Raw genomic sequence first — 15,121 nt, 5'->3', positions numbered from 1 at the left:
GTCACAAGTGAGGATTATATGAGCGCAAGGGGGATAACTCACATTTAGACTCTTGCTTTCAAGGCAACTCTATACCAAACAAGGCTTCCAAACCCAACTGGACTCGTCGCCAGTCTGCCTCCACTCCTCATCCCTTTAACGTGTACGCCTAGGAAAGGAATCGTATCTGCCGTAGCTAGTTACTGAAGAAACAAGATAAACATATACGTGTATATGTGTGTGTTTTATTTTAATGTTAATTCTATCCCCACATTCTGCATAGATTCTCTCGACGTCAACATGGGAATTTTAGATACAGACAAACCATTTTAGCAAATGAGGGTAAGATTTTTATCACAATAGTTTATTAACATTCAAGGCATCTATTGAACATTTCTGAGCCTTCGTCAAAAATCACCAGAGCAGGACAACTTGGACATGGGTAAACTACTTTAAAAAATAAAATTTATTCAACTGAAATAGAATGAATCTACTTCTCACAGACTGGAATGGTTCTGTGCTGAAGGGCCGAGTTTCAGGGTGATCACACAGTGTGAAGTGGGGGTGAGGGAGGCCTGGGAGGAGAGAGGCCGAAGTCTGAATCTAGGTTTATGATTTTGCTTTTATTGTCAGCTGCTTTGCTGAGCCCAGAGTTCAGTGGAGTTCATAATTAATCAAGATCAAAGGATTACCAACTTAAAACAAACAAAATAACCCACCCCTGAAGAACCCTTTCTTCTTCTACTTTTTACTCCGAAAGCAATAATTTTCTTTGACTTTCCCTCTGTTTTACACACCCTTCCAAAAATGGTATTTACGATCCACATTTAAACCCCCAAAGACCAGCTAATGGAAATGTTAGATTACTAAAGAAAATTAACTCTCACCACATTAAAGTATACATGTAATAGAAAAACTGGTACTTCAAAACACAAATGGCAAAGGGAGCTGTTTAAAGTTAATAATCTCCAATTCAGGTCTTTAAATTGCAGCCCTTGAACTTCCAAGTCTGACTTTCTCAGAATATCTTTGCTTTCTCATTGAATTGGAGAAAACAAAGGAAGAGAGTACCTAATGATCCCACATGCTGAGATGTTTTCAGGGAGAAACGCACTAATATCTGCACCTACTTTGAACTACATAAAAAATAACATGGCGTCTTGGATGGAGAGAGGGATGGACACACAGATATCCAGGCGATAAAGCAGTAACGGTAAAATGTTAGTTGCAGACAGGAGCTAGTGAGTGTTAACTATACACTTCTTTCAATTTTTCTCAACAACTGAAGACCTTCATAAAGAAGATGAGAGAGAAAAGTTATAGTGCTACACTATTCTAAATGGAGAGCAACACTAAACCTAGAAGATGCTGATAATGGTACTAAAAAGTCAGCTTACTTCTCCCGTGGTCCAGGTCACATTTCCCATTTTTTTACCTGCCACTCCCTCACTGCCCACCCTAAAGCAAACCCGGGTGAAAAGATCAGGAAATTACTTTACCAAACTATGTTAATACCAAATTCTAAATCTACAAAATCCTTTACGAGCCAGTCCTTAATAAAACCTACTCTCACACGAAGAAGGTGATAATGTAGCCTACAAGGAAGAAAGTAAGTCCACATGTTGAGCTGGCAAGAGGCTGACTAGATTTTAAGAGCCTCCCTGCTTCTGTTCCCGACAGATAGACGCCCTTTTAGATGGCAGGAATTACCAATTCATTTGTTCCCTTTCTTCTAGGCTTCCACCACCTCCTTCAACAAAGATGAAAAGCTTAACACACAAAGAAACAAACAAAGCACATGCAAGGCATCTGCTCTCCCTGAAGAATTCTGGACTTCTTCTTTTCCCAGGTAGAGACCGGAATATAGGTGGGGCCTGTAGGTGGAGTTTAGGTCTACAATCAGGACTAGTAAAGAGCCACACAAATAAGTTAGATACACACTTTTTAAGCTAGAAAAAAAAATATAGAAACTCTCTATTCTAGACCCCTTGCTTAGAAAACCTGTAATCCAGACAAGAGAAGGGAATTGTTCAAGGTCACTGGCATTGGGGGCAGATAAAGGACTGAGATCCGGTAAGAGCTCACACCACCCCCCCCACACTTTTTTAAAAAAGGTTCCTATGTTGTGGCAAATGTTTCCCATATCTAACATAGGTGATCTAGAGGATATAAATTATTCTCATTGGTCTCTTCAAGTTTAATGTATAGGCAACTGATGGTCAAAGGACTCATGAGGAGAAATGAGAAGGTATCACTAATAACACAGCCACGTGAACAAAATGGCAGAGCTGGGGGAGGGGCTGGGAAGTCGGACTCAACCCTTCCAGCAGTAGAGGCAATCTTCACTCTCAGACCAGTCAGTATAGCTAGTCTCCAAGGTCAGTAGACATGACCTCTACTGCACATCTCCTCCTCCCTCTTGGGTGAGACACCCCAGACTCTACGACTGATCGATCTGAGAGTGAGTCTCAGTTTCTTCCTACGTAAAACGAGGGGTAGTGTCCAGTGACCTTTGAGGTCCCTTTTCAACTGTGGCCCCCTCTTTTAACTTTGTGTAAAAAAAAAGGGGGGAGGAGGGCTTAAAGTCATTCAGCTGTGCCAGAGGGCTTAGCAAACGTAAGCCACCCAAATACTCTCTACAAAAGCAGATCAGAAAACTTGCAGCAGTAAAATGCAACCGAAAACATATTTTGACTTGGCGAAGAAAATAAAACCCTTGAAACTACAAAGACCTGAAACCACAACAAACTAACAGATATGTTCTCTTGGTACAAGTATCATTATGCAATTTTAAGGTTCTGAGGAGCAAAACAAGTCTATCAAAGTATTTCTAAAAAACAAGAAAATGATGAAAATTGAGTTTTAATAAGTTCTTTAAGATCTTTGAATAAAACAGACACAATGTAGCCATCTAGCTGGGTTTACCCATCCACAAACGTGAGATTCTCTTTAGCCACATGGAAGAAAATCCCCAAGACATATTTATAGACCAAATGCAGGCAAAGAAGAGGAGAAGAGGGATATGATGCTCCCTTTCTCCCAAATAGTTCATCCTGTATGCTTTAATCAACTGACTCAAGACCGATTCTCCAGTACCAAATCTTCATTACCTTCAGAGAGAAAGGAAAAAAAAAATGTTAGGAAAAGGTAATGAAGCAACTGCCTAACTTAAAAATGGGACGAGACGTATACTATAGACCTTGGATTACAGCAACTCGGTGCACTTCAAGGTTCATGTTTGGTTCAGGCTCCTTCAATGTCACGAATGAGTTCTGGTCTAAAAGTTTTCTTGTAAATCAGTTTTTTGAAACCGGAATGTATTTTTCCCACAGAAAAAAAACATAAAATGGTGAGCATCAGGATTCCCAATCCAGTCCATGAAAGCCTAATCAAGCCCTAAAATACATGAATCACAGTTATACTCCCAAATGGTTTTGACTGCTAAGAGTCTCCTTAACAGAAGCCTTGTGGCCCACCTTCAGTGGGCACAGCCGGTTCTACTCAGCTCTGGCTAAGAGTGCTCCTATCTGATGCGGGGTGGGGGAGAAGGGGTAAGCAAGGAGGAATCCCTAGACTTCTGATTTAGGCTTCATCTGGGAGCCCTGGACCTTGACCAGCCCTAAAAAGGGCCAACTTGATGATCATCTGCTAGTAAGGCTGAGAAATCTTTTCACCTAAACAGCAAGCAGACAAACCAAAAGGAAAGCATACTTAAGTTAACCAAACTCGCAACGACTGGTTTACATGCAAATGTCACAACGGTATCAGTGTCAGTGCTAGAGTTTAGGAATTCCTAATTAAGTGTTACTGAGGAAACTGTTCTCTCCTTCTACAGTGGCAGTGACTGTTGGTGAACAATCAAGAAGGACAAAACAAGCTTCGGGCCCGAGGGATAATCGCCCGGCAGCGAATTCTTGACTAGTTCTTCACCACGACAGAGACAGGATTTGACCTACGAGGGCAATTTCTTTCCGAGTTATTACAAAACAGCCATCCACTCAGTACATGTGCTTCTAGGAAGTTACTCTCCTGCCGGAAGAGAACAGGGCAATAAGGAGAATGTGTAGGCCAACTAGCTACCACGCTTGCTCACGGTTTAACACAATATGCTTAAAATATTATTTCATTTATGGGAGAGTATTCATTCTAGTTTCATTTCAAAAAGAACTTCCAGGGAACTCTAGGGCTATTCCCACACGACAGAGTCTACCAGCTTGTGGAAGGACTGGAAGCTATTTTATTTCAAGACTCATGACCTTCACAGATAACTGAGACCTTTGGAGGCTTTGCTGACCATCACGGACGTGCTTGCCCCAGGGAGCCCAAGCAGGTGGTAGGTCATGCATCCAGTGGTGGCTAATGACTACTGTTCGAGGCAGGGCAACCGAGCGGCCGTGGCCAAACACCCAGAAAGCTTTACTGACATGGTGGCAGTCTGGAGGCCAAGCAGATGTAATTACACCACCTGGAAGTCATGCTGTCGCTGTTGGCTGCCATTTAATATTGGAAGGAAGAAGAAAAGGGCCCCTGTCTTAATGTCATTCAAGAGGAACTCCCCACAGCTCACTTCATTCACCAGTGTGCTTGTGCCACCTCCCAGGACTAAGCTCACCTCTAGGAAAGTCACAATTCCTTCAGGCACTGTGGATACACTATCCCAGACCAAAAACTGCCACCTACCCAGCAATTTCCTACAGTGAGTAACTTGGCATATGGCAACTCTCGTGTAGACTGAAAAGGCTGGATAAACATAAGGTGACATGACACAATGATACTTTTTCTGATGTGTTTGCATATAGAAGATTAACTCTAACATTTCTTGGAAGTCAATTCCTATCTCAAAAGGCAATTAATTTCACATCTATTTTCACTGCAGTGTTACTCACAACAGCCAAGAGGAAAAGCAACCTAAATGTCCATCAAGGGATGAGTGGATAAAGAAAAGGTAGTACATATACATACAATATTTTTCAGATTAAAAAAAAAGAGAGAGAGAAATCTTGTCATTTGCTACAATATGGTTGAACTGTGAGGACATTATACTAAGTGAAATAAGCCAGTCACAAAATTACCAATACTGCATGATTCCACTTTCTAAAATAGTCAAATTCATAGAAACAGAAAGTAGAATGGTGATTGTGAAGGTCTAGAATAAGGGAGAAATGGGGAGTGGTTTAATGGCTATAGTTTCAGTTTTGTAAGGTGAAAAAGTTCTGGAGATCAGTTGTACAACAGTGTATAATGAACACAAATGTACCACATACTCAAAAATGGCTAAGATGGTCTATTTTATTTATTTATTTGGCCATGATTTAAAAAAAAAAAAAGACAACCAATTTGAGAAACAAAAAGAGGACATTTGAAATAAATATACTCAGGAAGGACCCCAAATACAGGAATCTGGGGCTTTGGCTAAGGAAGTTTCTGTAGTCTTTAAGAAGTAAACACTGCCACTTAAAAAAACAAAACAAAACAGGGGCACCTGGCTGGCTCAGTCAGTAGAGCATGTGACCCTTGATGTCGGGATTGTAAATTCGAGCCCCATGTTGGGTGCAGGGATTACTGAAAAATGAAATCTTTAAAACAAAACAAAACCAACAACCCACAAAACTCGCCCCTAATTATCAGGTCAGCATATGTCCATTGTGCAAAATATACATCATGAGCACCCTTTAAGCTATGAAATACTCTTCTACACTATGAGGAGCAATGAACAAATTTGCAAGACCTTCACAAAGTAACTATAAAAGGAAGATCTTATGCCTCAAATATAAATGTAAATGTGGCCTACGCTTTGTTCTTTCGGATACAAGGCAAATCACATACATGAAAAACACAAACATTTACTTTGTAATTGGTTTTACTGAGATAAAAATGGCTTTTCTTACAAAATCACATCAAAGAACAGAAGTTAAATATAATAGACTTTCTCCTAATTGTTAGCTCTAACCAATTCCCCTCATCCTTAACCAATTATATTCGAATAGAAGGCTTATGATGTTTACAATATAAGTGACAAGAATCCCTAAAAAAATATTTCATATGATGAGTCCCTTTTTATTAACCTCTGTTTCTAAGATTATTAAAACACACGCACACAATTGCAAGGATTTTCTAACAGTTCCATTTCTTCAACGTGAGGGTTAGCGCGATGTTTTTTAATATTTCTCAAAGCAGGAAAAAAAGGGGCTGTTTTATTTTTCTTTGGAACAAGTTCCTGCCAGATTTTGCACATTGCAGCTCTTTGGCGATGTGATGAGAACACATGCCCACCCACGGGCACTAATTTTGCTCTTCACCCTTCCCAAGCAGCCTTTATGACACATGCTGTCTGCACTCCATTTCATGGAATTCAAGAGGCCCAGTCAAACAGCAGGCCTCACGGGGCTACAGCAAAGGCAGGCAACCCGTCTCTTTCACTGGATGGGTACAAGGAACATGTGTTTAAAAGAAAACCACAAAAAAAGCCAAACCCAGCTTGGACATCGCCAATGTGAAAAATCTTTACAACTGTATGAATTAACACTGAAAACTGAAAGTCATCTCTTGGGTTGAAATCTGGAAAGAGACAGTATCTTGTCGCGGTTCCTTGCATACTGAGCTCTATGAAGATGATGTAGCTAACTCCCCGTGCTGCTCGCAGAGTGTGAGGCAAGGAAGGTAGAGTTGTCACGTGGGCCAAAAGCGCTTTCAGGAAGGGCTGAAGTGCCAGCCTGGTTCTCTCAAGCATTCGTTTTCTCTGTGGTGATCATTAATTACAAAGAAATGTTGGCGATTAAGAATCCAACTGGGAATGGGCATGGCTTCCATAACTGTCCCACATATACCCTAAAGACAATCTGCGCACAGATGTCAATGCAAACAAGCTGTCAGCAAATTTATACCTCTCAGGACTAAGAAAAGTTCATGCTGGTTTGATAAGTCAGTGGTCATTCACCCCATTTATGTGTCCTTAAGAGTGGGGTTTATGTCCTAAGAAGTGGTTCTGTGCTTGTCTCTGGCTTTTTTGAGCTACAACAAGAAACCTGTTATTTCCAGATAATGATACAAGATCTACCTACAAGTGCTATTAATCCTATCCACTATGTAGGCAGGATGTCCTCCCTACAACCTCAGACGTGGGGAGGACAGTGTAATGGTAGGACAGTGGGCAGTAGACAAGAGGCAGTGGACAGGCCCAGCACTCCCCTTGGGGACCACAGTTATCACCACTCATCCAGAGATCATCCATCTGTACAGCAAGAAAAGATTATAAACTCACGAAACAGGTCCCTCTAAATACAAATAAGGGGTTTTTAAAATGTTGATTATCTATAGTGATTTTTTAAATTTATTTATGTATTTTTAGTAATCTCTACACCCAACACGCTCTTCTGACTGAGCCAGCCAGGTGCCCCAATCTATGGTGATTTTAAATAAACAATGTTTTTATTAAATGGTTACTGAATTCAGTATAGCTTTGAGTCATTAAGTATAATTTTAATAGATGCTAAAGAGGGGAGGACGGGTCTTCAACTCTCAAAGATATGGAAAAACTGTCCTTGATGTTTACTAATCTGTTCCAATAAAATATCCCGGACGCTCTAAGCTTTTAGGATTCAAATGCTTTCCCTGACTGCCATTCTCCTCAAGAAGAAAGCAAAAAAAAAAAAAAAAAAAGTAAATAAATAAGTCCTTCGTCTGAGGTTGTCACTCTACTTGGCTCCAAAAACATGGCTTCCAAAACTATCAAATGAATTTTTCTGGTAGGGCAGTTCTTTCTGGATAGCCATCCAAGAAGTGTTAGATTCGGAAGAACCAAGAGGGAATAGCTAAAAGGTGCTTCTACACAGAGCAATTAGTGGCTCCAGATTATAGACTCCAGTAAATCTATGAATAAAAGAAAACCCAGGAGAAATCTACTGCAAATAATGACGAATCCCACTGCTGAAGAGGGAATGAAAGCAAGGACAGAGCTGGGCCCAGATAACAAGCATTTTTTAATTTACCACCACCCAGCACATAGCTCTGAACACAGGCAGCATCTCACTCAATACCTATTGATCACTTCCAAGTTGAATGATACGAGGCCCTTGGTACCGGCCGTGGCTCTATATTCCTTTTCCTTCAAAAGGGTAAGAAGGACTCTAACAACCATGTGGTCACTGTGGACCAACAGGTCATGGTGCTTAACAGCACAGGGGCCTCTGAGAGCCTCGGAGAGAGGGGGCCACAATCCTAGGGGTGATTGTCATTGCCAAATTGCAGTCATCAAGATGCTCTGAGTGGGTAATGAAACCAAAGCTGAAAACGAAATCTATGCTGTCCTAAAATGATGTGGACAGGACCTGAGTCTCAACCACACAAATCACAGGGAGAGCAGGACATTTTCACTGAGAATGCCAATACATCAAGAACTTTAGACGAAATGTTTTTATACACCTGCCTGTAACATTTTCTGTAGGCCTTAAGGGGAAAAGTATGATAAAATGGAACCTAAGATTTCAGTGAAACCAGAGCAAAGGAGCTATTCTGCCTTTAATTCACAGCTTTAAGTCACATCATTTTTCTGATAATTTTTGACAAAGTGAAACTTGAACTGATGGCTCCCATCAAAGCAGCAAGAGAACCCCATCTACTAGAAGATCGCAAATTCAGGCTTTAGGTCAAGCTAACATTTTTATTTTTTTATTTTATTTTTTAAAGATCTTATTTATTGGAGAGAGAGAGAAGAGACAGTGAGAGAGTATAAGCGGGGAGGAGAGGGAGAAGCAGGCTCCCCGCTGAGCAGGGAGCCCAATGAGGAGCTCCATCCCAGGACCCCGGGATCATGACCTGAGCCAAAGGCAGATGCGTAACCAACTGAGCCACCCAGGTGCCCCAAGCTAACATTTTTAAAGTAGCTTTTCTTCTACAATTAAAAAAAAAAAAAAAAAAAGCTAATGAGAAGGAATAAAAAGCTTTACTTTCAATCTGAAGTATTTTTTAATACCACCAAATGCTATTATTAAATATGCACTATATAAGCATGTATACACACACACACATAAAAATAAACACCTCAGACGTGGCAGGAAAATTCTTAGCAGAACCCCCACATATTTCAAATACTGTTCTTCATTATTGTCCTCTACCATAATTAGCATGTTACAGCATAACAGGTGGCTTTCATTTATAGAATGCAAAATTAATGAAATTTGGAGATGGCCCTGTCTTCAAAAACAAATTGGCCATTCTAAAAAAAAGCGTACCTCTGAATCTACAGAACAAAACAAAACAAACTCTCTTTGTGCTGGCTTTCCCTTTTATCTGAATTTCTGAATGTATTGAAATAGGTAAATGCGATACATTTACCGGGCGGTTTAGAATACGCATCCCTCAAGGAAAACAAGTCATTATTACGGGCTTTACAAGAAAGGGGAAGAGAAAACAAAGACCGCCTCCATTTCCAGCTCGGTGAGCCTACATCTGTTTGATGCTCTCTGAGTGATAACAGGATTCACCACCATACATGGAGCTGTTCCACGAATGTTCAGTCTTGGGCCAATCTGTGGGCAGTTGTGCTATAGGTCCCGACCCAGCCATTCTGGACAGACTAGGAAAGCATAAATAGTACTACTATAAGCCAACTATAGCATCTGTCCCTAACAAGTAGGACACAAAAAGTATTTTTTTTAAATATGAGGAGACACCGAATGGACTGTCAACACAAAGAGGAATGTTTAATATACTCAAATAAACAAGATCTGTGCCTTCGCGAGTCAGGCATTGTTTAAATTTAGTGAGTGAAGAAACAGAGGTCAGACAGGCGACACAGCTTCCCAATTATGCAGAACAATCCTTCATATCATGTGAAAGCTATAATTAAATGTTGTTACCAAAACCCCCACTACCCTTTCTCCCACCTAGAAAAGTTAATGCATGAATTCAGTATGAGCAAATTATGATTTGCAAAAATTAGACATAGTCACTCAGTAGGGGAATAAAGCTTTCTTGCATTAAGTTGTGTATGTTGGGGGATAAGAAAAATCACAATATTGAAAATAAATCCAACACAACAAATAACAATAGTTACTATTAGACCATATCCTTTAACTCACCTCTGCTCACTCTTTTTTTTCTTTCTTTCCTTTCTTTTTTCTTTCTTTCTTTCTCTCTTTCTATTTATTAAAGTTTTAAGCTACCCACCCAAAAGATATACCACCTCTGCAAAAGCTGTTTCCTAGGCAGCATCTTTTAAACTCAGGGCTTAATAAAGGGGATGAGTTTACCTAAATATCTAAGGAGAAATTTGTTTTCAGAAAGGGAGATGAGTGGACAAGAGCTCTGTCTGTCCAAAGACCAGTGGTAACCTATCTGTCCTTGCATGTGAGCACACGCACATACACAAACACACACACTTCAGTTCCTTCCAGTTAGAATCCTTTTTTTTCTCCCTTAAAAAATGTTAAATTATCAGAAAGGTTAGGCAGAAGAGAACAAGGAGAAAATAAAGTTCACGTAAACAGTAAGCACGTACCTGCCGGGTGATGCCATTTCCTCTACATTGTAGAGCCCAAGTGCTGGGTATTAGCATTATTGCTACTATAAAGCTTCCGATAAAAATGGATTGTCTCTTGCGGACCTGAGAACCAGCTGGCTGCTTGAAAAGTGGTTTCCCCCATATATGATTCAGTCTCCTTGACAAATATACTGCATCGTACTGGATGAGTCATCTGAGGGTTAGTCCGCATTTTATAGGCCTGTTGTGTCATTACTCACATTCAACATCCTGCTTCTCAAAAGTGGAAGCTGGAAGCCTGACAGCTGACAGATGCTTTTTCCAATTAAAATATTGTTTAAAAAAAAATTCCTGTAAGTTATGATTATCAATCATTGATGATACTATGAAATGCCAAGGAAGCAAATGGCACAGCTCAATACCTGAGATTACAGTGGTAGAACCACAAGCGCAAATTGCTTACCCACCCCCATCTCCAATCCAAATAATCTGGTTCAGAGCTGAGAGCGAGGACCCTCCCCCTTTTAAGATACCAGTGAGTTAGTATAGGCGCGGACCCTGTTGATTCTTATGTTGTAAGGTAACCTAGCTGCAGGAGCTCTGTAAAAACTACACATCAAAATTTGGGTCCTGGTTAATTCTGTCAAGTGGGAGAGTGGCATTGTATTTAGAAAATGTCTACTTCTTAGAGAAAGTATGCCGGGATGAGATGATGTGATAGCTGGGATTTGTTATGAATATTTTACCAAAGTCGGGGAGGGGTAAGGAAATGTAAAATCTTGATCACTGCTGCATCTGTGTGTTAAGTAATATGGGGATTGGCTATATTAGTCTCTCTTCTTTTGAGTACCTAAAGATTTTCATGATGAAATGTTTTAAAAATTAAAAAAAAAATTTTTTTTCCAGTCCCTACAGTACCCAAACAAGGCACTTTTCTAGTTAGATATAAACCTATCGTATGTGTGAATGGGCACCAGTCACACAGTGCAACCTTGTCACCATGGGTGTGGGAGCTTCCAGCTTGAAGGTATGACACACGTGTCCAAAGGCCACTGTGAGGGCTGCATCCACCCGATGAACAAATGCCTGGTGCTCTCTCCTCCCAAGACTATCTGGTGGTTGTTCCTCATGTTTCCTTTGAGGACGCAAGCCCCAGCCTCATTCATGAGCTCAATGTTGACATTACAAGGGAGAGGTTACTATTTCCAGCTTCCTTATATGGTTTTGGAAACACTCCATGAGAGGTTATGTAAGTCACATCCATAGTCCCCTTACACCAACACATCTCTTTGTAAGGTAGCAGTGTTTGCTCAACTTACTTTATGCTCAAATTGGGTTACTTAAACCATCTGAGGGAGGAAGAGAGCTCTGATTTCATGCCTGGAAAAAAACCCAGATATGGAAGCTCCAGTGTACGTTAAACAAAACCACTACTGAAGTTAGTTGTTGAAAAAAATCGTCCTTGTTGATATGTTCTGAAAGTATGACAAGTCACTACAGGACACTTAAAATACAGATGTCCTATGAAAACCTAGGACCTCTGGACTGCTCCCTTTTTTTCTGAAACTAAAGGACAGGAGAGTGTGTCAGGTCAAGGCTCCCACCTCAGCTAACAGTCAAGGCCAATCCTCAAAGGACACTGCCCAAGTGGACGGAAAACATGCAGCAAATGGTTGTGATGGTCCCCACACAACGTCAAGTGACAACCTCACAAATCCAAACTGGTCAGGACTGTGTGTGGGCCTGAGCTGAAGCCTTCCTTGGTTCTGACAAATTCTTTCCTCATAAAGACTGCAAACTATAGGCTTATCAAAATACCCACTTCCAACTTAATGAAAACCTTTCACACACTTGCAAAGCATGATTTGCCTGAATGCAACAGGGAGAAATGAGAATTCATAAACTTCTGGCCTAACTTGAGTTTCTGCAACTATCTTCAAGAAGTAAGTGTAGAGTTCATTAAAGAATGTATAACTCGGGGCGCCTGGGTGGCTCAGTCATTAAGCGTCTGCCTTCGGCTCAGGTCATGATCCCGGGGTCCTGGGATCGAGCCCCATATCAGGCTCCCTGCTCCGCGGGAAGCCTGCTTCTCCCTCTCCCACTACCCCTGCTTGTGTTCCCTCTCTCGCTGTGTCTCTCTCTGTCAAATAAATAAAATCTTTAAAAAAATAAAAAAATAAAACCTTTCCTTAACTACAGCTCAGTGGAGCTCTTTAAAAAAGAAAAGAATGTATAACTCAAATTTAACTAAAAAATATAAAAGTCGGAGTGCCTGGGTGGCTCAGCTGGTTAAGCATCTGCCTTTGGCTCAGGTCATGATCCCAAGGCCCTGGGATCGAGCCCCACATGGGGCTCCCTGCTCAGCAGGAAGCCTGCTTCTCCCTCTCCCACTCCCCCTGCTTGTGCTCTCTCCTCTGTCAAATAAATAAATAAAATCTTCAAAAAATATATAAAAGTAATGGCAGTAGTAACGTGTATACATGTGCACGCATACACACACACACACACACACACACACAGAATGAGAACACGGCAATTATGGTAAAATGTTAACAAATAGGGAACTGGATATAGAAGAGTCCTTCAGAGGCACCTGGGTGGCTCAGTCAGTTAAGCATCCGACTCCTGGTTTCGACTCAGGTCATGATCTCAGGGTTGTGAGATCGAGCCCCATGTTGGACTCCACGCTCAGCACAGTCTGCTCAAGATTCTCTCCCTCTCCCTCTACCCTCCCCACCCACACACATGTGTGCAAGGGCGGGCACACTCTCTAATAAATAAATAAATAAATAAATAAATACAATCTTAAATAAAACAAAAAGACTTTGCCCATCTAGTAGAGGTAACAAATTAAAAAACAGTCCTTCGTACTATTCTTACAACTTATCTATGACGATGAAATACTTCAAAATAAAGTTAAACACACAAAAGAAAGAAAATACATAACGCTTTTTGTTTTTTTAAAAAAGATTTGTTTCAGATTTAGTGACCACCTTTTGTTTTTTTAAAAAAGATTTGTTTCAGATTTAGTGACCACCATAGTTGTTGCTGCTGCCACCTCACCCATTAAAAAAAAAAAAAAAAAATCTTGGACCATAAAGGAAATTTACCAAAACGTCAACATTAGGAAAGGCCTCTGGGTTAAGATTAAGGGTGTTCCTTGTAAACAATTTTATAAGAGGATCCAAAAACAAAACAAAATAACCAAACAAACATTTTGGGAAACCTACAAACTATAGCCTCGAGAATACTGTTTGTTTAGTCTTGCATTTCATAAGTTTATCTGACCACAGGAACCCCCTCCCCCATTACCATCCCTACAAGCAAAAGAAAGCACTTTGGGAAACATTGCTGTAGATGATGGGATATAGATTTTTTTTCCCCCTGATCATTTTACTCTCCTTAGCTTTCTTCAGAACACACTACTTATTGTAACAACAAGAGGCGTCCAAACTTGATTTCTGCCATCTTTAATGAACATTTCTATTTGGTAGACTCGCATGCAAATGACCATCACCGGGCAGCAAACAACTTGTAGTATGCACTATCCAGTCTCCCTTGACCACACGAGATTGGCACACCATCAGGGGCAACTGAGGAGCCTGCACGTATGTGTACAGTGGGTTAACAGCTCATGTCAGTGTTGGTGTTAAGAGGCGAATAGCCCTGGGTGAGGCCATCCCAAGGAGCAGTAGCTTGCTCCAGGCCCAGCTCTACCTCCACATTTTCAGAGCACTAGGTCTTGGAACCTGGAAACCAGCCTGGATGCCTTTGGCCTGAGAGCCCCAGGCCTTTATATACTCAGCTCCCATGATCCTTCGGTATTTAAGAAGCGAAACTAGCTGGGAAGCATAGCAGAACATGGCTTTCATTTATTATAACTTGCTAATGGACTCATTTTAAATTTTTGCCACATATTAATTTGTACAAGAGTTTTTAGCCATAATCTGTTTGCATGTTTTGGGTTTTTTAGGGGGCATGGGGAAAGGCTGAAGTCCAAATACTGGCTAATGTCAAGATCTAAAGATAAATGTGGATATTGATGATGTAATCTACAGGCTGTACTGTGTAGTGGTAAAAGAGCAGGAAATTGGAGTCAAGCTGTCTTGGTTCAAAATCCAGTCTGGCCCTTATTCTCAAAGCCTCTGCTCCTTTATTGGTAAAATGGGTATAATATTATTAATAACCTCACAGAATTGTTCTGAATGGGATAAATGTGATAACTCACAACAAGTACTTAGTTCAGGGCCTGGCCACATAGACAGCACTCATTAATTTCTGCAAACAACGATGATTAGAATATTTCTAAGTTTTATAAATTTGACGGGCAGGGGTGGGCAAATTAGGGCCCGCCACTAAACACTGGTCTGTTTCTGTATCATCCGGGGCTGCTTTACAGCCACAAAGGCAGAGCTGAGCAGTTGTGACAGAAACCCTATGGCCCCCAAAACTGAAAATATTTACCAACCACACCTTTAAAGAAAAAGTTTGCCAAGCCCTGGTGATCAACAATTTAGCGGATAAAGAATTGGGTCTTTCCCCTATAGAAGTTTTGGTCGTTGGTCCTTTATTCTGTTTAATGTCTCAATTTAGAAACCAGACACACAGGCGTTATTTATGGTGATTTGGTCCATGAAAGCTGGAGCTCATGCGTTCCTTACA

The 15,121-nt window shown here is 40.8% G+C and overlaps 1 protein-coding gene across 3 annotated transcripts in view; it reads right to left on the bottom strand.

The window, feature by feature from the left end:
* The window catches only part of SPRED2 (sprouty related EVH1 domain containing 2), a 115,000-nt gene that overhangs the window by 40,013 nt on the left and 59,866 nt on the right, over window positions 1-15,121 (bottom strand). The window contains exon 1 of one of the 3 annotated variants that reach the window (XM_036085917.2): window positions 10,478-10,616. The exons of the other annotated variants lie outside the window; for them this stretch is intronic. Within the exon in view, the coding sequence (XP_035941810.1) occupies window positions 10,478-10,494 (17 nt within the window). The 5' untranslated portion in view covers window positions 10,495-10,616. Of the gene's footprint in view, window positions 1-10,477; window positions 10,617-15,121 lie in introns of those variants that run through there. 3 annotated transcript variants of the gene reach the window in all.

This window comes from Halichoerus grypus, chromosome 10, assembly GCF_964656455.1.
Source record: "Halichoerus grypus chromosome 10, mHalGry1.hap1.1, whole genome shotgun sequence".
In the NCBI taxonomy this organism is placed as follows: Eukaryota; Metazoa; Chordata; class Mammalia; order Carnivora; family Phocidae; genus Halichoerus; species Halichoerus grypus.
Note: the sequence above shows the minus strand (reverse complement) of the source record. Positions and strands in the feature narration are given on the sequence as shown.